Source organism: Salvelinus namaycush, chromosome 8 (assembly GCF_016432855.1).
Source record: "Salvelinus namaycush isolate Seneca chromosome 8, SaNama_1.0, whole genome shotgun sequence".
NCBI lineage: Eukaryota > Metazoa > Chordata > Actinopteri > Salmoniformes > Salmonidae > Salvelinus > Salvelinus namaycush.
In genome coordinates this window covers 48,149,663-48,174,181 of record NC_052314.1, presented here as the reverse complement: position 1 = coordinate 48,174,181, position 24,519 = coordinate 48,149,663, and the positions used below count along the sequence as shown (strand labels likewise).

Genomic DNA, 24,519 nt, shown 5'->3' with positions numbered 1-24,519 from the left:
ATCAAATGTATCGTGAAAGAAAGGTGTTGCATTGGATAGTTTCCAGACACTTGTAGAATCTATGCCAAGGTGCATCTGGCTCGTGGTGGCCTAATGCCCTATTAAGGCATTTTATGTTGGTGTTTCCTTTATTTTGGCAGTTACATGTACCATGACTATGCTCGCAGGAAAACTGAAAATATATTCCAAACATCAGAGTAGTAGAAGTGTAGACACACAAACCTGTTAATCACAATATTTATTGTCGCTTGGACAATACAAAAATAATCACAGTAATAAATGCTAATTGTAATGGAAGCACATTCATTGTGTTCTAGCCATGCCGTGACATTAGTTATTGTGTAATTCTCTTTAAAGGGATAGTTTAACCAAATTACAAAATTGCATATGCTTGGCACTTAGCCGGTATGCAGTCTAAGGACAAGGTGAGAGGCGAAAAATGCAGGGATATTGACTTGCATTTGGAGAGCAGTTAATTCAAATTAAAGTATGGATTGCTTTCTTACCTTGTTCACAGACTGCATACAGGGTAAGAAAACCGATATGTAATTTGGGTGACTATCCCTTTAAGTCCCAATGTGTGATTAATACCTATGTATTTACATGGTAGTTACATAGGCAGTTGTAGTGTAATTACAGTGTAAGAAAGTATGTGAATCTGGTGAGGTGAATAAATCAGTGAAAGCATACAAAATGTACATCTAGCGATTTTGTAGGAGAATAATCAACATTTCTACATCACCTAAAGAAATCTACAGCAACGGGTGCTAGCTGTATTTAGACCTGGGTACAAATATTAGTTTCTTTCAAATACTTTAGCTCTGCTCGATTGAGCTTGCATTGCGCAATGAATCCAATAGAATATTACTAAAAGTGCAAACTGCCCATTTGGTGCTCCAGGCAGGCTCAATCAAACGCTCAAAGATTTAAAATATTAATTGAACCCAGGTTTGGCTGTGTCTCATCATACCATCTATGTTTGCTCAGCCATGAAGTTTGTATTGCTGTAGCATGGTTCATCGGTCTCACAGTCACTTGTGATTTTGCCCGACCATTGATCAAAAGCCTCCAAGAAGTAACAAACACCAGGAATATCCGGCGGGAAGTTTGGCGGAAGATCCTGTCTGGTCCGGGGAATGAAGACGAACTCTGGACAATCTTTCAGCAATCTGGAAACCCAAAAGGACAAATGAACCATCTTGAATGTAAATACAACGTTTTAGTATGTGCTGCAGATAGAAATGGAGGCTACGGGGCTCTCTATTCAATCAACATTGGATCCCGTTTCCTGTGCAAGACCACATAAACAATTTATCTTGTACTGTGAGAATGTGTGTATGAATTTATTGTATAACACAGTTACTGTCTGAAACCAAAAAGCAACAACTGGATAAGAAGTTAAATACGTTCTCTTGAAACACACAAACAATGTTGTTTTGCCTTCCTTACAAAAAATATACAGTAACATAATCAACCAGTACACTGTAATTACACTATTAATAACAATGTATTAACATATTTTTACATCTTACTTTAGTAACTGTATTTTAATAATAAAGAGCAATGCAGAAATTTGTAACAATGTTAATGTAGTAATTACAGTGTTATTACACAGGTGCAAGAAGGACTTTATTGAAAGTGCTACCAAATACCCAGGTAATGTTTTAGACACACATTTCAGCGGCCCTACACCAGGGCTATCTTATTACAGTCCGAGAGAACAACCATAGCCCTTCTGGTTTTCATTCTTTCCTTCCAATCGGGGACAGACTTAGACTTGGGAAACCAGGTGGGTGAACTTTCTGGCCAATCAAGTGTTTTGTGAAACTGTTTTCAACTGTGCCCCTAAAGAGACCACACTGAACATCCTAGAACGTGTGTAGTAAAGACCTTGGCTTTGTTGACTATGACAAATGTTAGGTAGCCAAATCAGGGTTCTAATTCTGTGCCCAACAGTGGACGTAGTGTATGGTCAGTGCATCTTTCATTATCACGGTGAGTTATAGGTAGCTTGTCATTTGAAGAACACAACACAAAACATAATTTACTGTGTGACTTTTGTGATAAACAGTGTGATCCAAATTAATGAGACATTCAAATAAAGACATTATAAATACATACATGCTAATGACATGTCCAATGATGCATTATAACCACATCATAATGATACATGTGATCATCAATGCAAAGTGTAAACACAAGACTCTTCAAAACATATTTTTTATATACTGTATAAAACATTAGCTAGTGGCTGAGCTTAGGGAGATCTGGCAGTGAAATTAACTATAAAATATTTTGGTAGTGCAGAAGTGTTAAGTCACCTGTGCGTTGTGGGGCTAACGTTGATTCTTCTAGGTACGCTACAGGACTCAAACTTATTTGCCAATGTGACGTTGTTGCCAAACAGACAATAGCGCGGCATCATCACGCCAACAACACCGGCTAGAACTGAGCCAGTGTGCAGGCCAATTCTCATCTGTAAATAAAAAAAGATAACTTGCATTGAAGGAAGAAACTGCAACATTAAATCAAAGCTTCATTGATTATATTAAGTTTTCCTTTGAAGTGACAGCTATAAGGTGAAATCAACTAAAATCCAATATAAATGTGTATTCGAAAAGTAAAGTTCACCAAGGTGACTTCAAGGAACAACAAATTGTGATTGTTCTTCAAAGACTGTCGTGGAAATCACAATCAAGTCATTGCAACTCCTATCTTTTTGGGAAATCACATTTTGACTGTAGTAAATATAATTTAAATATAATTTGATGATAATAACTCAAGAACATTTCCCATGCTATCGGCTGTGATGCTTTATGTGATATAACCTTATCCACATGTTCTACTTCTGAATGGATTATTTAGCCAAATGATTACTTTGATTTATTGATTGAATTTATATATACATTTTCCAGATGCTGCTTTCATAGTAGGGAGGAAACTCACCTCATCCACCCCCATCAATGTGTGGCACCCACTTTGGTCATGCAAGGCAACCATCAGGTAGCATGGTGTAGAGGTGAGGAGTGATATACTATGCCAATTATTAATGATAGGGATGATTAGGTGGCCATGATGGAAATGGGGCCAGGACACCCCTACTCTTACGATAAGTGCCATGAAATTGTAATGACCACAGAGTCACCACAGAGTCAAGATATCCGTTTAATGTCCTATCCGAAGGAGTAGGGCAGTCCCATAACTGACAGCAGAGAGCGTTGGATTCGAACCCACGCTCACAACTTTACATAGTATATGTGTTCTCTGTGTATTCTAGAGGCAGCGGCTTAGACCGCTTGACCACCCAGACCACAAAGTTGTATTTTAGAAGTTACTTGAATGTGATTTAGGCCTGCTTTTTGGAGCATGTTTACCAGAGGGGTATACAAAGCAGGATCTATGAGTTAGCCAGCTACTTTGGAAAATCAACCAGAAATAACTATAGATTTTCTAGTTCATTAGAATAAAGCTAAACTTAGATGTGTTTTTGGTTGTTTACTATATAAGACAATGCACATTTAAAGCGTATCTTCCTAAAGAGCTGGCTAACTCCTTGATCCTGCTTTGTAGTATACCCCTTCTTTTGTGTTCAATGATGCTAATGCTAAACTGTAGCAAAGTGAACGAATCCAAATCATGGTTTGGGTCCATAATCTGTGTTCTAGGTATTCATAAGATGGGGTCAACTACCTCTAAGCTTTCAATATAATGTCAAATGTCAAATAATATATCAAAATACAGAAAGACAGGAACAGCTGCAGCTTTCTCATTATAATCTCCAAATTTGAGATGTTGATGAGCCATTGTCAGGTTGCTAGGGAGGTTACTAGCCGGCCTGACATCTGCCCATCCTCTTGACTCTGCAGGTCACACAATACACAGTCTCCTACAACATCTCTGTCTCTGCCCATCAACAACTGGACTCATTCATACTATATCTCTGGACTTGTGGGTTGGTGTGCATGACCAAAGTGAGTGTGACATGCATATACTGTGACATGTATATAATTCCTGCTTGATGTTCTTATAGTTGTTATATGCTGCCTTTGTGTATAGCTGTATTGTAATATGTGCAGGTAGCATATACATTCATACAGTCCTTCCCTTGTTAATAACCTTGTTACTCTACTTGTGCTATCACTTATTGCAGAGGTTCCCAACCTGAGGGGGCACCAACATTTTGCGGGGGGTAAAAAATTACCACAAATAACAATAATAATAATAATAATAATAATAGCTAATCATTTACAATTCACGATTGTTTATACCAATCTAAAATTATGCATAAATCTGCGATGCTTTTGGCAAGAAACAAGCTGTAAAATGCCAGAGGAAGACACGACTCTGATGCCAATGGGAATATATTTTGTTTGTCTCTATGATATTCAGAAGTTGAGCTACAACCTTCTAAAGTCGAGGAGTCAAAGAAATTGGACTTTGCTTGGGAAGTAATCTTATACGATGTGTGACTGTCGCTATCAATTGATCTCTTCACTTTCTGAAAAAGAGAACCTGTATAATTAAATTGAGGGTTTATATAAATGATCATAATGAAACATATTTGGTAGCGGAAAAACATTTGGGTAAATTGGGTCTAGAGTTCCATATCCATTATTATTATTATTATTATTATTATTATTATTATTTAGCCTACCTAAAAGATGTAATGAGTTTTGTTAAACTACGTAGAATTGCAGGAAATGAGCTTCAAAACAACAACATTGTCCTAGGTCCGTCAAGTTATGCAAAATAAATTATAAAAGCTGTATTTAATATAGGCTATCTCAATAAACATGAATTAATCAAATGTGAAAAGGGGGGCCCTGGGGGAAAATGTTGGGAACCCTTATTGCATTGTGTACGGTGTATTCATTACCTCTGTTTCTCCTGTTTCAGAACCATTACCATTCTTCATCCCCATGTACATCTCCGTCTGTGTGTGTGTGAATAAAATTCCTTGTGTGTAACTCTGAGGTTGCCTCATCCCCCTCTTAATGGGGGAGGTGCTAGCGTGTCATAGATCAGCACAAACGGAGAGTCACTCTCTTTCAAATGAACAATATTGGCATTCTAGATATTAACAAAAACCAGCTACCAGGGAACAACTTTGTCTACATCTTGAGCAAATGGCGTAACAGTAGAAAAGCCTGAAAATCAGTTTTGTGTACAAAACTCTCTTGTCCAGGCAACTTCCTGTGCTAATCAGTGCCAATCTGAAAAAGGCTTTCCATTGATGGTTTCACACTGTGGAGAAGGTAAGCTGTAACACTCACCTTGATTGGCTCACCAGTGGGCGTCCTGACCTCATCGGACAGCTCCATCATCTTCAGCGCCATGAGGGCAATCTGCACTGCATGAGTCTCGCTCTCCTTGTGCAAGCCACCGGCCACACAGTACGCATCACCGATAGTCTCCACCTAGATACAGTCAAATAGAATAGTTTAATATCCCATAGACAAACTACATGGCATACAGTTAACTTCATCACAAGACTTGTATAATATCAGATAGCATAGATCAGAGAGAGGGAACCATTCAACTTCTTCTTTTTTTAAGACGTGCCCCCATTGTCTACAGACCCTCTGATCTTCATTTCTACATTGACTGTACAGAGAGAGAATAGTTGTATAGTTGTATGATGTATGCATAGGACTTTAAATTGAAGGATTGTTTTTCTAGCCCTCTTAATTCCTTGATTTGTGCGTTAGACCATTCCAATTCATATACTCCTAATGAAAAGCACAAGTAATGGAAAGCACGTCAAGTGTGCAAAAACTACTGTACCTATTTTAATTTGTCACACAGTCTTCCCCTACGGGTAGATGTTGACACATTCGAACACAAACACATTAAAACAATCATCAGGGCCAATTTAATCCGTGTGAATTAGCATCAAAATAGTTGTTCTGGGAGGTGTTTATGTTTTACTCCGTAGCAGGAGAGCACTCGACAGTGTGGTGGTGGTGAACAATGTGAGGTAAAAGTTGATGTTCCAAATGGCACTCCATATAGTGAATTGTAGTGCACAATTAAGGGAATAGAGTGCCATTTGGAAAGCAGACAAAATCTATTTTTGGACCGGGAATGGAAACAGAGGTCCTAAAGGAACCTCTGACTTCCCAGTACTTTACGAATGATCCGTCAGACATGCTGCTCTCCTCTGTTATACATCAGTGACACACTGATTACATTAGCCAAACTCCCCGCAGATTACAGGACAGTTGGCTGAGAGCAAGCAAGTTTGGCCATGAGACAAGTACAGTCTGTTCTTTAAGAAATATTAAACCTAGATAAAATGGTGGAATTGTGTCATTTTTGTCCAAGACTTGTGTAATCTATGAGAGAACGCAACGAAAATAACTTTTCTACCATGAATTTAAAGTACTTTAGTGCCTAAATCACATAACAGTCTTATCCCGACAAGGTCAAAAACAACCGTGCTCTTTCCCCTTTTTGGAGCCTGTGCATCTCTTTTATATTGCAGACTCTTATTTTGGAGTAGACCTTTTAATTATTGATGGACTGTTAAGAATACAACTATTATTCTCTCTAAATTGCTTTGGTCAAGACATAACTGTTAAGTATTGTCTATATTAATACATTGACGAATTATTGCTAAATTATACAAAAGAAAAAAGTAAACAATCCTCCACTCTCAAATGATTCATATCAGTTAACACATTCTTATAAAACGCTATCGAAGAGCAACATAAGGCATATCTAACCTTTTTACTTCCATGGCTAAATTAATTCAAATGAAGCCGTATTCATGATGGGATGAACATAATATGGGAATGCCAGCAAGGGTCTGCAGTCAACAACATAGATTGTTGTTCTAAAAATAATCTGTTGATATAAACATAATATTACATAGAGGGCCTTGCCTATTCAATCCAACCCCGTAACAGGGGTTGTGGAATTAGACTAAAGAAACATTTTGGGCACATTTGGAGTCCATTTTCCCAATAATGTTCATTTTAGCTGTTACACTGTAAGGCACTTTTTGCTGTTCCATTTCAACTGCTGTTTTACTGAGAAATAATATTATATCCTCGTACTTTCTGGTACTTAATTCCACACAATTGATAACTGCATTGTACCAGATGTTGCGTAGTATTTCAATTAATTCAATCGATCCCCATAAACAAATATATTCTGTGGTTATTATTCTGAATTTAGTTTCACCTTTATCAGTCCAAGTAATTACCAGGCACTTTGTAAAATAAAGCGTAACCACTAAACAATGTTTCGTTTTATCTGGTAAATCCAGTTTTGATTGAGAAGTTCCCTGAGTTTCCTTGGGCCTTGCTGTAACACACACCTTGTATACATCCAGCTCCCCGCAGTGGTGGTCAAAGCGTGTGTACAGCTCATTGAGCATGGTGACCACCTGCATAGGTGTGCAGCGTGAGCACACGGCCGTGAAGCCCACGATGTCAGAGAACAGCATGGTGACATTCTCAAACTCCCTGGCATCCACCGTGTGGCCTTGCCAAAGTTCCTGGGCCACCGTCCCCGGGAAAATGGTGAAAAGCAGATCCACCGTCCTCTTTTTCTCTTCCTCCAGGGCAAGGTGAGCGTGCTCCAGGGCCGCCTTGGCCTTGCCTAGGCGCTTCTTCAAGCCGTCCTGAGCCTTGGCCTGCTCGCCCACGAGGACTACGTCGCGCAGGGCGTTGTGAATGGGGATGTCAGACAGGTAGAGGCCCCGGCCAGTCAGCTCCTCCAGCTTGTCTACGCACGGGGAGCCCAGGAAGAGGATGACATTGGACTCTGAGATGTAGATCATCTGGCCTTTCAGGTCCATGAGCTAGAAGAGAGGGAAACAAGACATGAGATAAATGTCTTTGTCTGGGTTCTCCATGCTAAATGGTACATACACAGTCAGGTCCAAAATTATTGGGACACTTGATAAAGTTTAGCAAAAAAGACTAAATAAAAGAAATAATACAAATACTGAGCTATTTTGTATTCTCAAATTCAATTGCTCAGAGAAAGAGATTTGGTTTAACAAGTCATTTAAAGCTTTTTTCAAAAATCTTTAAAGAGATTGGAGAACACATTGGGAGGGATCTTAGACCATTCCTCCTTACAGAATCTTTCCAGATCCTTGATATCCTTCATCTGCTCTTATGGACTGCCTTCTTCAATTCAAACCATAGGTTTCCAATGGTACCTGTACTGTAGTATGGAGACTGAGATGGCTATTGCAAAATGTTGATTTTGTGGTCAGTTAACCATTTCTTTGTGGATTTTGATGTGCGCTAGGGGTTATTGCCTTGCTGGAAGATCCACTTCCGGCCAAGTTTCAGCCTCCTGGGAGAGGCAACCAGGTTTTTGGCAAAAAATGTCATGGTACTTGGTCAAATTCATGATGTCGTTGACCTTAACAAGGTCCCCAGGACCAGTGGATTGCCCCATAACATCAAGTTTTCTAACCAGTATTGGCACTTGAATTGGAACTGGAGCTATGTTCAGATGACATGAAAATAGAGCTATTTTCTCACACTCACACTTGTGGTGGGTTTAGCATCAAAAGAAGTATGCATATGTAGAAAATACCTACTGTAAAAAATATGGTGGTGGAACTTTGATGTTATGGGGATATTTTGCTTCCACTGGTCCTGGGGCCATTGTCAAGGTCAACGGCATCATGAACTACCAAGAACCAGGACATTTTAGCCAAAAACCTGGTTGCCTCTGCCAGGAGGCTGAAACTTGGCCTCAAGTGGATCTTCCAGCAAGACAATAACCCCTAGCACACATCAAAATCCACAAAAAAAAGGTTGATTGACCACAAAATTAAAATGTTGCAATAGCCATCTCAGTCTTTTGCAATGGCCATCTCAGGACATTAACCCCATTGAAAACCTGTGGCATGAATGGAAGAGGGCAGTCCATAAGCGCAGACAAAGGACATCAAGGGTCTAGAGATATTCTATATGGAGGAATGGTCTGAGGTCCCTCCCAATGTGTTCAATCTCATAAAACATGTAAGAAGAAGTCTCAGTAGCAAGGGGAGGGTGGCAGAGTATGGAAAACAGTGGTGCCAATAATTTGGACCCCTATCTTTTTATGATTTTTTTTGTATTACTTGTTAAACAAAATGTATTTCTCTGAGCAATTGTATTAGTATAAAATAATATAATTTGCACTAAAAAATGTGCATACAATATAGCTAAGTATTATTTCTCTCAGATTTTGTGTACAAATTTATTTCCATCCCTGTTAGTGAGCATTTCTCTTTGCCAACATAATCCATCCACTTGACAGGTGTGGGAAGAAGCTGATTAAACAGCATGATCATTACCTTGTGCTGGGGACAATAAAAGGCCACTCTAAAATATGCAGGGATATGCACAACAATGCCACATATGTCTCAAGTTTTGAGGGAGTGTGCAATTGGCATGCTGACTGCAGGAATATCCACCAGAGCGGTTGCCAGATAATTTAATGTTAATTTTTCTACCATAAGCCACCTCCAACGTCGTTTTAGAGAATTTGGCAGTACGTCCAACCGGCCTCACAACCACAGACCTTGTGTAACCACACCAGCCCAGGACCTCCACAACCGGCTTCTTCACCTGCGTGATCGTCTGAGACCAGCCACCCAGACAGCTGATGAAACTGTGGGTTTGCACAACCGAAGAATTTCTGCACAAACTTTCAGAAACAGTCGCAGGGATACTGATTTGCATGCTCGTCTTTTTTGTATTTTTATCCCCAATTTCATCATATCCATTTGTTAGTTACAGTCTTGTCCCATCGCTGCAACTCCCGTACGGACTCAGGAGAGCAGAAGGTCGAGAGCCGTGTGTCCTCCGAAACACAACCCCGCCAAGCCACACTGCTTCTTGACCCAATGCACACATAACCCGGAAGCCAGCCACACCAATGTGTCAGAGAAAACACTGTACTGGCGACCGTGTAAGTGTGCATGCACCCGGCACGCCACAGGAGTCGCCAAACCCTCAGTAACCCAGACGACGTTGGACCAATTGTGCGTCGCCTCATGGTTCTCCCGGTCGCAGCCGGTTGCGACACAGCCTCGTATCGAACCAGGATGTGTGGTAACGCAGCTACTGCGTTACTCGGGAGGCCTGTCCTCTCCAGGTCTTGACCTGACTGCAGTTCGGCGTCGTAACCGACTTCAGTGGGCAAATGCTCACCTTCGATGGATGCATCCCGGTTTCAACTGTACCGGGGCAGATGGCAGACAATGTGTATGGCGTCATGTGGACGAGCGGTTTGCTGCCAGACATGTCACCCATCGAGCATATTTGGGATGCTCTGGGTCGACATGTACAACAGCATGTTACAGTTCCCGCCAAAATCCTTCCAGCTTCGCACAGCCATTGAAGAGAAGTGGGACAACATTCCACAGGCCACAATCAACAGCCTGATCAACTCTATGTGAAGGAGATGTGTTGCATGAGGCAAATGGTCACACCTAATGAATTTATTTAAATTGACTGATTTTCGTATATGAACTCTAACTTCCCAAGCTGTCCCTCATACCATCACGGTCACCTAATCATCCCTAGCTTACAATTGGCTCATTCATCCCCCTCCTCTCCCCTGTAACTATTCCCCAGGTCATTGCTATAAATGAGAATGTGTTCTCAGTCAACTTACCTGGTAAAATAATGGTTGAAAAAATGTATAAACTCAGTAAAATCTTTGAAATTGTTGCATGTTGCGATTATATTTTTGTTCAGTGTATTTACTTTATACAATTTTGCTCATCTTTGTACAGGGTGCCAATCATTTTGGACGTGACTGTAAGTATTGGCTTTAGTTGTTCAGGCTCTGGACACTACTACAAGGTAAACAAAGAAAACAGATCTGATTAAATCATCTGTCATTGAATGGCATATAATTGCCCAAATTACTAATCAAGGGTGAGTTTGCTGAAAGCGTTGTAGCTAATGTAGCTAGATAGCGCGAAGTGAACAAAATTCTCCAATTGATGTTATGTTACGAATTTGTAAATGTACAATATGTTACAAATTTGCAAAATGTACGATATGTTACAAATTTTCAAAACGTATGATATGTTACGAATTCCAGCGAGCTGGCTAACATTTGCTAGCTGTCTAACATTAACTAGGCTAGGGGTTAGGGTTAGAGGCTAAGGTTAGAGTTAAGTTTAGGAGTTAGGTTAAATGGTTAAGATTAGGTTTAGCTAAAGGGATTATGGTTAGCGAAATGGTTAGCTAAAAAGTTTAAGTTTAGCGTTAAGGGAAGTGTTATCTAACATTCTAAGTAGTTGCAAAGTAGTAACTAATTGAAAAGTTGCTAATTAGCTAACGTTTTCTGTAATGTGATACGAACTCGCAACATTTGGGTTGCTAGACGTTCGCTTTATATGCCTGCCCATCCACCCTGACCAACCACCCTACTTTTGTTTTTTGCCTTAAGTAACCATATGTCTTATGTAACCATATCATACTAATTTAAGTGTCCCGGATTTACATTTACTATATTACGTCTAGTGTTTGAGACCCGGCTGTCCAATTCCATCATGGGCTTATGTTGTTCTCTACCTCAGGGGGAGCATTCCGCTAATTAGCACATAAGAATTAACAATGCGGCATTTTGCCTTTCTGAAGGGCTATTTCTAACATCAAATCTGCATTTAGACAACCTTCGATTCCTTGTGAGTCATTCGTCTCAACTCCAAAGGGTCATATCCAGCAGACCTGAGTTCAAATGGTTTTGGAAATCAAAGACTGAGTCTTTGCTTGAGCAAGACAAAAAGTGGATGTTTCAAAGGATATAGTATTTTCCACCTAACTTTCCACTTAAAAACGATAGTGGGAACTCCGCTCAGGCGTATTTCTACGGCTGCTACGTTAGGTTAGCTTAAACCTGACTGGACTGCCAAATGGGCGGGTTTGCACCTTTGGGACTATTCCATTGGTTCCATTGAACCAGGCGAGCTCAATGAAGCATCACTCAAGACTTCAAATACTATTTGAACACAGGTCTGATATTCAGTCGAAATAGGGTCATACCCTCCCTGTGTCATCGGCCATGGAGACACCTTGGTGCTTTATCCGTATGATGAACTGTGTGTTCAGCATAGTCAAGATGCCTTGGAAGGTGCACCTGATCTGGGGCGTGACGATGGCAAAGTGCTCCAGGAAGGCAGTGGGCCGCCTCAGGCCGTCCTTCCGGCTAAGTCTCTTCCGGAGGCCATCCCCGATTTGCAACAGGCCCAGGTCCTGATCGAGAAAGAGGTGGAAGGGGAAGGTGGAGGAGAAGAGCGAGGTGGGCATGGTCCCAACTGACGTGGCCCTCATGGGACTGGGGCTCAGGCTCTTGGCGTTCTTCACCACCACCGAGTAGAGCAGGCTGGGCTGCCGGGGCCCAGCCTGAAACTGCAAGGGGCCTACGCTCTCCTTGGTGCCTCCTTGAAGGTCCATCTCCATGTCCATCAACACCTCCACAGTGGTGTCGTAGAGCAGGCGGGCGGCCGCCTTGATGACCCCAGGGAAGAAGAACTCCGTGGTCTGCCTGGGGTTGAAGTAGTAGACGGTGAGCAGACCCAGATCCTTGTCCAGGCACAGCACCGACGCTTCTTCATTGTTTACATAATCTGTTCTCCTATCTGGTTCGGCTTGCAGAACGGCTGGTGCTAGCGGTTTTGGGCTGCAGCTCTGTTTCAACAGGACATTGAAGCTGTTCAGGAAGTCGCTGAGGGCTCCCCCCACTACCCGCAGAATATGGCCATCCTCATCGAAGCATGTTTGGAACAGCTCCTCACCAAGGGAGACTTTCAAAGCGTCCATGTGAATACCTGGTCGTAAAAGGAGGGCAAAACACTTATTCAATGTAATAGAATAGAATAACACTATGTAAATTAAAAATGAAATACAATACTGTATAATTAGAATAGAAAATAATACAAACGAATAGAATAAAACATTTTTATTTTCCACACAAGGTTAAAAAAAATTGCTTTTTGTTTCACAGAGGCATGAATATAACAGACCTTAAAAACATCAAAAATTGAGTAAAAGCAACTCATGTTCAGTGTTGTTTGAATTCGATCAGCTTTACAATACCTGTTTTTAGAGAATAATTCTTCATGATCTCCATTAAATTCTCTGGTCGATCAAAGCTCCTATCTTGACAGATGTCTGCGTAACACACGGAAGGGCTGTGGACAGAAATTATATTAGTATTATATTAGTAAGCACTGCACTCCCCACATTAATAAATGGGTCTAGATATCGTATTCCCTGAAATCCAATGCATGTTAAGAAAGAAAGTTTCTAACCTACGGTTTGGCTATTTTTCCTATTCCTTGTATTGCCTTCAAAGCCATCTTGCTGATTGACCATATACAGGTCGTGATACATGGTGCATCCATGCATGGCATGTAGTCAATAGGTCGTCAATAAGAATAATATCTGAACGCATTCAATTGAACTGAACATTGTCATTTATTATAATCATGACCTTTGGCAATAATTAAATATCAGGGCAGCATAGTTTAAATCATTAATTTCGCCAACATTTATTGGACTTATTTCTTACCATTTCTTGTCTAACGTATGCTGTTTCATCATTTGCAGAAAGGCAGTATGCAGTCTTTGAAACTGTAAACAAATAGTCGAGAAGTTTATTTACAAGATATTTGTATAAGAAATCTTATAGTTTGGCCCATTGCAATCACATCAACACAACAGCAAACAAATAATTTGGTTCGAGATAAAACAGATGTTTTTTTTGTTCCGATCTGTACATGTTCCACGGTGTAAACTGCTCTCTTCTAAAACTACACTCAACAACAGTGCACAAATCAATTCTGATGAATGTTTTGAGAAATTGCTTTATTGTAGTACAATCTCAATTTACCTCGGGACATGCCAATTTGCGGATGCTCTCCCCTAATGAATGAAGATTGACTCTAGTCTTGCTTGTCTTCCTTTGAGGTAGCACCTCCGATACATTTCCATACACATCCTTGGAAATTGCAAGTACATCCCCGGTATGGTCACTTGTACATTCCTCAAAGTCTCCGGGTTCGTCCATACGACCGATACCGGAGAACGGGCATTCTCCAGAGATTTTCAGGTCTTTCAATTTTGCGCAAAACATTCTTAGTGCTTATCCTCATCTCTTGATTACATGCAAATGTCTACATTTTGGACACGCAACTCCGGTCTCAGCTGGAAACTCCATTCCCACATCATGGCATTCGCAAGGTAGCGAGGAGAATTTTTTTAAATTATTTTATGCGCATCCTCTCTTGTGGACACCTGTCTTTCTCCCTTTCGTATGTTATAAATGACCAGCACCTATGCCAGCAACCACACACAATATTAATAGTAAATTACATGGGCAAAAGATGAGTGAAATACCATTATCACAAACCAATGAAAACCGACAGGAGAGTCGACCTGGCCAATCGATGCGCGAGTAGGTTGGGCTCTTAAAAAATATATCAGTATGAAATGCCTTGTAGACTACTCCGCGCGTGCAGTGGACGGTTAAAGAGTTGGATGATGATTTGTGCGCAATACCGTTACGCACGAATGACTAACAGTCATTGGTATTTTTGTTGTGACACCCCAAAATACAGGCTTTTAATTCAGGCTTTTAATTATTTTAGTAAAGGTATTTATCATGACCGGTGGTGTTATGTTTTTTGTTTTTACAGGCGTGCGTTTAATCGCATATTCTAGGCCTACACGACGAAATTCCATGTTGATGTCAAGGGGAAAATCGGGTTGGGATACGATTAACGTTTTGTTCTTCCAGCACATATTTGTAAATCCATTTTACAAATGATGGTAGTCCTATATACTATTAATTTTACCACATTTTTAACAGAATTCCTATTTCCCATAGTAGGCTAAACATCCATCCCAAAACTGCGTATAGTAGGCTAGACATGACAGATGCATGTTGCATAATAATTCCCATTACTGCCAAAGTGTAATAACCAACTTCACTAATACTGCCCAGCCATGGTTTACTTAATTCTAATTCTCATTTAATGTGCTTATAATATTGTACCTGGAATAATACATAGGCTACTGTAATTGAATTGCTTTTTGCTGGTAGGCCTAAATATGTATTGTGTGGTCACGTTGGCAGACTTGATTTTATAGAACAATAACATACAATTACATTGCAAGAGTTGAACACAATTTGAAGTAGCCTATAGGCCTATATTTATATCTCACAAAAATAATATTTATTTTGTTATTATATCACCCTCACTAACTTGTATCAACAGGGAATCTGTTGTACCCAACAAATATCACTACATCTAGAAGCCTACAGGGGAGAGCCTTATCAGTAAATTGCCTCATAAGATTTCGGTTCTAAAATGTACACATTCAGCAATGACAGTTATCCAATGATGTAGGCTACTTGTGATTCAAGGAGAACTGTATTGAAAACAGTAGACAGACAGTAATCAAATTAAGACTCTTTTATTTTTATTTTTTTCAAGACTCCTTTTAACTTCTCTAGGGTAGGGGGCAGCATTCGAAATTTTGGATGAAAAGCATGCCCAAATTAAACTGCCTGCTTCTCGGGCCCAGAAGATATGATATGCATATAACTGGTAGATTTGCATAGAAAACACTCTAAAGTTTCCAAAACTGTTAAAATAGTGTCTGTGAGTATAACAGAACTGATTTGGCAGGCTTGTATTCTGAAAAATGAGGAAGTAAGAGCAGTCTGAATGAGTGGACCCTAAAGTGTCACAGAGCTTTTTCATGCGCGAGACCGAGAGAGTGCCTTTCTTGTTTACATTTTATATTGACGACGTTATTGTCCGGTTGAAATATTATCGATTATTTAGGCTAAAAACAACCTGAGGATTGAATATAAACATAATTTGAGATGTTTCTATGAACTTTACGGATACAATTTGGATTTTTTGGTCTGCCTGTTTTGACTGCGTTTGAGCCTGTGGATTACTTAAGAAAACGCGCGAACAAAACGGAGGTTTTTGGATATAAAGAGACTTTATCGAACAAAAGGAACATTTATTGAGTAAATGAATGTCTGCTGAGTGCAACCATATGAAGATCATCAAAGGTAAGGGATTCATTTTATCTCTATTTCTGACTTGTGTAACTCTTCTACTTGGCTGGTTACTGTTTGTAATGATTTGTCTGCTGGGCTATGTTCTCAAATAATCGTAAAGGTATGCTTTCGCCGTAAAGCATTTTAAAAATCTGACAGTGGTTGGATTCACAAGAAGTTCATCTTTAAACCTATGTAAAATATGTTTTGTTTTCTTAATTTTTATAATGAGTATTTCTGTATTTGAATTTGGCGCCCAGCAGTTTCACTGGCTGTTGAAGAGGTGGGACGCTAACGGTTCACGTACCCAAGAGAGGTTTTAAGGTCTATTTAAATTTTTATTTATTACAGTTTACAAAATAACATTCCTATTGTAAATTTACAAAATAACATTCCTATTGTAAATAATATGGTAATATATAACACACAATAACCCATATCTATCAATGAATCACCAACATGTTGCTGTGGCAATGTCACACCATTTGAAATGTTTTACTTATTTCCCCGTAACTCTTTGCTATGTCAGCTTTGAATTACATTAGTGACCCTGGTTGCTGTGGAAACGCCAGCAAAACCCAGAGTACATTTTATGGGGTTTAGATGGAATGAGAGAAGACGAGGCAGGACCAGAGAGAAGTGAGTCTTCCAAATTGGGCACACAATGCTTATTCTTTCTTTTTACAAGCCCATTCAACATCCCTTCTTTTTATCCATGTCTATTACACAACAGGCTTTCCTTAGGTCTTCTCTTGGAAAACAGAATTACCAAGGATAAGAAGTAGGCTATATGCATTCGCAAAGTATTCAGAACCCTTGACTTTTCCCACATTGTTACTTTACAGCCTTATTCTGAAATGGATTCAATTGTTTTCACACAGTCTTCACACAGTACACATAATGACAAAGCAAAAACAGGTTTTTAGAAATGATTGCAAAAATAAATAAATGAAGTATGACATTTACATAAGTATTCAGACCTATTACTCAGTACTTGTTGAAGCACATTTGGCAGTGATTACAGCCTCTAGTCTTCTTGGGTATGACGCTACAAGCTTGGCAGACCTGTATTTGGGGAGTTTCTCACATTCTTCTCTGCAGATCCCCTCAAGCTCTGCCAGGTTGGATGGGTAGTGTCTCTGCACAGCTATTTTCAGGTCTCTCCAGAGATGTTAGATTGGGTTCGAGTCCGGGCTCTGGCTGGGCCACTCAAGCACATCCAGAGACTTGTTTCGAAGCCACTCCTGCATTGTCTTGGCTGTGTTCTTAGGGTCGTTGTCCTGTTGGAAGGTGAAACTCTGGAGCAGGTTTTCATTAAGGATCTCTCGGTACTTTGCTCTGTTCATCTTCACCTCGATCCTGATTAGTCTCCCAGTCCCTGCCGGTGGAAAACATCCCCACAGCATGATGCTGCCACCCCCATGCTTCACGATAGGGATGGTTCCAGGTTTCCTCCAGACGTGACGCTTGGCATTCCGGCCAAAGAGTTCAATATTGGTTTTATCAGACCAGAGAATCTTGTTTAAGAGTCCTTTAGGTGCCTTTGGCGAACTCCAAGCAGGCTGTCATGTGCCTTTTTCTGAGTGGCTTCCGTCTGGCCACTCTACAATAAAGGCCTGATTGGTGGAGTCCTCTCCACAGAGGAACACTAGAGCTCTGTCACAGTGACTATCGGGTTCTTGGTCACCTCCCTGACCAAAGACCTTCTCCCCCGGTTGCTCAGTTTGGCCGGGCGGCCGGCTTTAGGTAGAGTCTTGGTGGTTCCAAACTTCTTCCATTAAGATAGTGATGGAGGCCACTGTGGTTTTGGGGACCTTCAATGCTGCAGACATTTTTTGGTACCCTTCCCCGAGATCTGTGCCTAGACACAATCCTGTCTCGGACCTCTACGGACAATTCCTTCAACCTCATGGCTTGGTGTTTGGTCTGACATGCACTGTCAGCTATGAGACCTTATCTAGACAGGTGTGTGCCTTTCCAAATCATGTCCAATCAATTGAATTTACCATAGGTGGACTCCAATCAAATTGTAGAAACATGTCAAGGATGATCAATGGAAATAGGATGCACCTGAGCTAAATTTTCGAGTCCGATAGCAAAAGGTCTGAATACTTACAGGTATTTCTATTTTTTGATTTTAATAAATTTGCAAAAATGTCTAAAAACCTGTTTTCACTTTGTCATTACGGGGTATTGTGTGTAGATTTATGAGGGGAAAAAATATGTAATACATTTTCGAATAAGGCTGTAAGGTAACAAAATGTGGGAAAAGTAAATGGGTCTGAATACTTTCTGAATGCAATGTACCTGTCTGCACCAGCAGTACAGTGACATAGTGCATCATGTCTTAATTATTGTTTCAAAGTGCATCCCAACCCTCATAACAAGACACACCTGGAGACAAATTAGGGCGGACGCATTCATCTTATGCGATTTACAGTAGTGTGTGTGCATACATTTTCATACAGGTAGCCCAGCCAGATTTGAACCCACAATCCTGACACTGCAAGCGCCATGCTTTGCCAACTGAGCCACATATTACATGTTCAAATGTATTTACATAATTACATAAATAATAATGTATCTCCCCTGGGTTAATGCCTAGCTAGCTATGTAGGCTATAATGAAGTGTTACTGTGAGCATCACCATTAGCGTTCTGCATGTGTATGCCGCAAACTTGTATTGGCACCGAAGTAACAACCCCCATTAGCTAATGGAAAGCCCCTCCCACCATCTCCCCCTCTCTTAATCACACTTCTTATCTTCACTGCCAAGACTGCCAAGTCACACGCGCACTCGCACACACGCGCACAAACGTCGACTCCCTAGCCAAGCCTGCCCTCTCCCCCTCATCATCTGCTCTTCTTGCATGCCCACTTCCATGTCCAAAATCTGTCTGAGAATCCCACAGGTATAGCAGACACACTATAGGCTGATTTCCTGGACCAGATTACTCTTGGACTAAGAAGTATGTTCAATAGAGAATCTCCATTGAAGGTGATTTCTAATCCAGGACTAGGCTTTATCTGTTTCCAGAGACAATACTGACACGTCTTGCCCATGCTTAGGCCTATTCCCAACTGGACTGGTCATTATACTTTTTATACCATAGTGCTGCATATGAAGGTTGCTAAGGAATCCGAAATGTAATGTAGCCCACACCACAGTCCAGTGTGTTTACACAGAGTAGGCAATGTCCATCTGTTTCAACCGTTACCAGACTCAAACACTCCAGCAAGTGGCTGTGGGGTCCCGAAAATAGAGTTAAATAATTGTGTTGCAATTTTACTTTTGGCAGATATACTGTATAACACGGTTACCTTACCAATGCTAACACAAGCTCATACTTTTAAGATAACTGATGTCAAACTAAATGTTTATCTTCTTGACATTATGCTTATCTTGTGTAACATTTGAGAGTCTAAACTGGTCAAATAAAGGTTGAATGATAATCACGGAGGGGCTGCGGTTCTGAATTCTCTGGAAGCCTCTTCTCTATAGCTAAAAATGTATGGGATTCCCTACTTTACAGACTGAGAAATATGAAGGGAAGGTGGCCACAAAAATATGTAAGTAAAGTAGAGGTAACGCCTCGATCACACCAACAGCGTCATTGCATAAAATGGTATACAGCATCATCTGGATATGTGTGCAACAAACAACACCTTCTGCTACCGTTTCTGTTAAGCAGTCTACGCATACAATTTGACGCATACGTTCGACAAATACAGACTCTGCACCACACAGAACGCACTGCAAGTGCCTCTGCAAGGCAAACGCAGTGTTCCATTCGAAATGAATGTACTTCTGGTGTACTAAAATGCAATGACGCTGTCGGTGTGATCAAGGCGTAAAGAAATGCATGCACAGAATGTGATACAGATGTTTTGCTTTGGGGAAGAGGCTTTCATGGGGGTGGGAGAAGGGCAAAAGTGGGGTTATCTTCGGAACCGCAGCCTCCGCCTAATAATAATAATCATAAATGAGTTCTCACAGTTTAAAATGTCAGTTTAAAATGTCAAATCACTGCTTTACTGTCGGACCACCTTTTCATGTATTTCATGACTTAAGTCTGTATTTACATCATATCTCCCTAAAATGGACACTGACCAGTGGGATGTTGTGGGATCCCATAACTATCTATCTCTATTACAAAGTCAAGATCATCAGTCACTCAAAAACAAACAATGTGTCGACTAGCCTACCACGCTAGCACATGGTCAAGATGATAAACAAACATATCCGCGGTGTTCAATAGTCCAAATAAAGCCAAACAGCAGCTACTTGACTCACAAACGTGTGTTTACATAAAGCCAGCTGTGCAAAGTTCTCAAAGTTTGTGTGGCACATATTCGTTGAAATCCACCAATCTCAGCTTTAATTTGAACATGTATGTGTGCTGCTGCACTCAGTCTGCCACATGAAGGTGTATATAATTCAAAATTAGTTGGAATAGATTTTTGAGTTTAGTAGGGTCAAATCTCTCCACTCCTTTACAAGAAAAAGATGGGATTGATCGAGGAAAGTATATGGCCTCAAAATTGTGCTTTCCAACTCTGATTAGATTTTGCTGGTGACTCCCTGAAGTAAGCTGGTGTTGAGAAAACACAGAGGTATTGCTATATGTAATGGAAAATGAAATAGCCTGGCGTTGTCGATTAAAAAGCACTCTCACTTACTCGGAAATAGTTTTTCCCCTAACACTCCAGCAATATGAGGGAGAGTGTGAGAGTGTTCTGACTGTCTGACTGTCTGTCTGTCTGTCTGTCTGTCTGTCTGTCTGTCTGTCTGTCTGTCTGTCTGTCTGTCTGTCTGTCTGTCTGTCTGTCTGTCTGTCTGTCTGTCTGTCTGTCTGTCTGTCTGTCTGTCTGTCTGTCTGTCTGTCTGTCTGTCTGTGCTTGAATAAGAGTTTGCATGTCTGTTTCCCTCAGCAAATAATCAAATAATCACTTTCCCTATGTGCATAATGACATTAATTGTACAATGAAGGTCATTCAGTGGCATCAATGGTGAACAACCACTAGAAAACTATAGAAACCCATTAGCTCTAAACTTGTGACACAGTAACCGAGTCCTTCTGAAAACCACATAGCTATCTTGACCTTTACATTTCATCAAAGCAGCTGGCCAAGATGGCCGCCGTTCTGCCATTCTGTGCTTGTCTACGCCAGGGTTTATTCTGAGCATATCAAAGTTGTGTACTGGGTCTGTGATCAAACAAAGGACTGTAACTTTTTCCGTTCTGTACCGAGGCACCTGCAATCTATGTACCACTGTCACACCTAGTTCCAGCTTCCAAATTGAACTTGAAAGATTAAGCCTAAGCGGAAACAATTGAAGAATACCTTCTTATTGCCCAGATTTAAGAAGGAGGTGACAGAAGTTAATTGCTGTCGCTTCCAGGTGAATGGACCCACTTAGTATATGGATAATGATGTCAGAGAAAATGCATGCGGTGTGATTTTGTGCTGAACACCACCAAGGCAGAATCTCATTCCCCTGTCTCTCCAGCCTTTTTTCCTGCTTCATTTAGGCCCTACATTTTAGGGATATGATTCTGTACACTGCAGCTAGGTATTTGGTGTGTGTGTGTCCATAATTATTCACAGCTGAACACCTTAGCTACAAACCATCCATAGGGAATGCCATTTACAGATGTCCATCCAGTTTTGGCTCTGCATCTCAATTTTGAAATGATGAAAACCTTATTTTTTTGTTGTGATGTGCCAGTCTATTCCTTTAGGCTAACGTATTTAATGCTAAAACAGAACAAAAATCAGGGTCAGTATAGTGGAAAGTACTAGGTTAATATAATTTTTTCAATATATTGTACTATGCTTCTGAATGTTTTTATACAATTTTCATGATATAAAATTAATGGTGAAACCAGGGCTGGCGCCAGAACGAATCAGTTGGATGGGCATTTAATTTGATCTATAGGCGGGCCTGTTTTTTCACGGGTCCTCCTGTGTGTGTCAATCGGTGTCATAATAAAGACCATAGGCAGCTAGGGGGTTTCAAATTTGGGGAAGCTGTAAAGATGTACACTGAGAGTCATAAAAATATGAATAAAAATTATAAAAAATCAGAAAGTTAAAATTCAACTAATACAAGAGCACCAGCCTTTGCCATATGGACAAATGTAAAGGCTCCTGAGTGGCACAGCGGTCTAAGCCACTGCATCTCAGTGCTAGAGGCGTCACTGCAGACCTTGGTTCGGTCCCGGGCTGTACCCCGTCAAGATTTATCTTGCTCTTTTGCACCCCAGTATCTCTACTTGCACATTCATCTTCTGCACATTCTACAATTCCAAGGTTTAATTGCTATATTGTAATTACTTCGCCACCATGGCCTATTTATTGCCTTACCTCTCTTATCATACCTCATTTGCACATGCTGTATAACTTAGTGTTGTTGTATGTGTCAAACTGCTTTGCTTTATCTTGGCCAGGTCGCAGTTGCAAATGAGAACTTGTTCTCAACTGGCCTACCTGGTTAAATAAAGGTGAAATAAATGGGTTGGATGCGCACTGTGTTAAGAAGCAGTGCGGCTTGGTTGGGTTGTGTTTCAGAGGACGCATGGCTCTCGACCTTTGTCTCTGCCGAGCCCGTACGGGAGTTGTAGTGATGAGACAAGACAGTAACTACTAACAATTGGGGAGAAAAAGGGGGTAAACATTTTTTTTATTAAAAAAAGTTCTAAAGCTGCACCATCAAGAGCATCCTGACTGGTTGCATCACTGCCTGGTATGGCAACTGCTCGGCCTCCGAACGCAAGGCACTACAGAGGGTAGTGCATACGGCCCAGTACATCACTGGGCCGTATGCTTCCTGCCATCCGGGACCTCTATACCGGACGGTGTCAGAGGAAGGCCCTAAAGAATGTCAAAGATTCCAGCCACCATAGTCATAGACTGTTCTCTCTGCTACCGCACGGCAAGCGGTACCGGAGTGCCAAGTCTAGGTCCATGAGGCTTCTCAACAGCTTCTACCCCAAAGCCATAAGACTCCTGAACAGCTAATCAAATGGCTACCCAGACTATTTGCAGTGCCCCCCCGCCCCCTTTTTTACGCTGCTGCTATTCTCTGTTTATTATCTATGCGTAGTCACTTTAACTCTACCTACATGTACATATTACCTCAATTACGTTGAATAATTGGTGCCCCCGCACATTGACTCTGTACCGGTACCCCCTGTATATAGCCTCGCTATTGTTATTTTACTGCTGCTCTTTAATTATTTGTTACTTTTATTTCATATTTTTTTATTTATCTATATTTTACTAAACACGTATTTTTCTTAAAACTGCATTGTTGGTTAAGGGCTTGTAAGTAAGCATTTCACTGTAAGGTTGTACCTGTTCTATTTGGCGCATGTGACAAATAAGATTTGATTTGAGTAAAGCCAGTATGTCCAATGTATGTATGCAGATGACTCAACACTATACACGTCAGCTGCTACAGTGACTGAAATGACTGCAACACTACTTCCGGCGCCGACAGAGATGGCCGCCTCGCTTCGCTTTCCTAGGAAACTATGCAGTATTTAGTTTTTTATGTGTTATTTCTTACATTGTTACCCCAGGAAATATTAGGTTTTATTACATACAGTCGGGAGGAAAGCTGCACCCCATGAAATATTAGGTTTTATTACATACAGTCGGGAGGAACTATTGGATATAAGAGCAACGTCAACTCACCAACATTACGACCAGGAATACGACTTTCCCGAAGCGGATCCTCTGTTTTGCCCACCACCCAGGACAATGGATCGGATCCCAGCCGGAATCCCAAAACAACAACACCGTAGAAGGGGCAGACGGAGAGGTCTTCTGGTCAGGCTCCGTAGACGGGCACATAGCGCACAGCTCCCGAGGACACTACTCGCTAATGTCCAGTCTCTTGACAACAAGGTAGACGAAATCCGAGCAAGGGTTGCCTTCCAGAGAGACATCAGAGATTGTAACGTTCTTTGTTTCACGGAAACATGGCTCACTCGGGATACGTCATCAGAGTCAGTACAGCCACCTGGCTTCTTCACGCATCGCGCCGACAGAAACAAACATCTCTCTGGTAAGAAGAAGGGCGGGGGTGTAGGCCTTATGATTAACGAGACATGGTGTGATCATAACAACATACAGGAACTCAAGTCCTTTTGTTCACCTGACCCAGAATTCCTTACAATCAAATGCCGACCGCATTATCTATCAAGAGAATTCTCTTCGATCATAATCACAGTCGTGTATATCCCGCCCCAAGCAGACACATCGACGGCCCTGAAAGAACTTAATTTGACTCTATGCAAACTGGAAACCACATATCCTGAGGCTGCATTTATTGTATCTGGGGATTTTAACAAGGCTAATCTGAAAACAAGGCTCCCTAAATTGTATTAGCATATCGAAGGCGCAACCCGGGCTGGCAAAACCCTGGATCATTGTTATTCTAACTTACGCAACGCATATAAA

General features: G+C 40.9%; 1 protein-coding gene across 1 annotated transcript; it reads right to left on the bottom strand.

The window, feature by feature from the left end:
- Positions 1 to 219: 219 nt before the first annotated feature.
- gucy1a1 (guanylate cyclase 1 soluble subunit alpha 1) lies at positions 220 to 14,276 on the bottom strand. Its single transcript, XM_038998829.1, has 8 exons — positions 13,864 to 14,276; positions 13,543 to 13,604; positions 13,068 to 13,162; positions 12,015 to 12,799; positions 7,322 to 7,807; positions 5,274 to 5,417; positions 2,322 to 2,476; positions 220 to 1,169 (listed from the first exon to the last, which is right to left on the bottom strand). The coding sequence occupies exons 1-8, from the start codon at positions 14,104 to 14,106 to the stop codon at positions 974 to 976; spliced, it is 2,166 nt and encodes a 721-aa protein (XP_038854757.1). The 5' UTR covers positions 14,107 to 14,276; the 3' UTR covers positions 220 to 973.
- Positions 14,277 to 24,519: the final 10,243 nt, after the last annotated feature.

Coding starts and splice junctions, on each gene's coding strand:
- gucy1a1 (XM_038998829.1), bottom strand. CDS start 14,106: ATGTTTTGCGCAAAATTGAAAGACCTGAAAATCTCTGGAGAATGCCCG. Junction 13,605..13,863: donor GCAAATTGGCATGTCCCGAG/GTAAATTGAGAT, acceptor ATTTGTTTACAG/TTTCAAAGACTGCATACTGC. Junction 13,163..13,542: donor CATACGTTAGACAAGAAATG/GTAAGAAATAAG, acceptor TTCTGTCCACAG/CCCTTCCGTGTGTTACGCAG.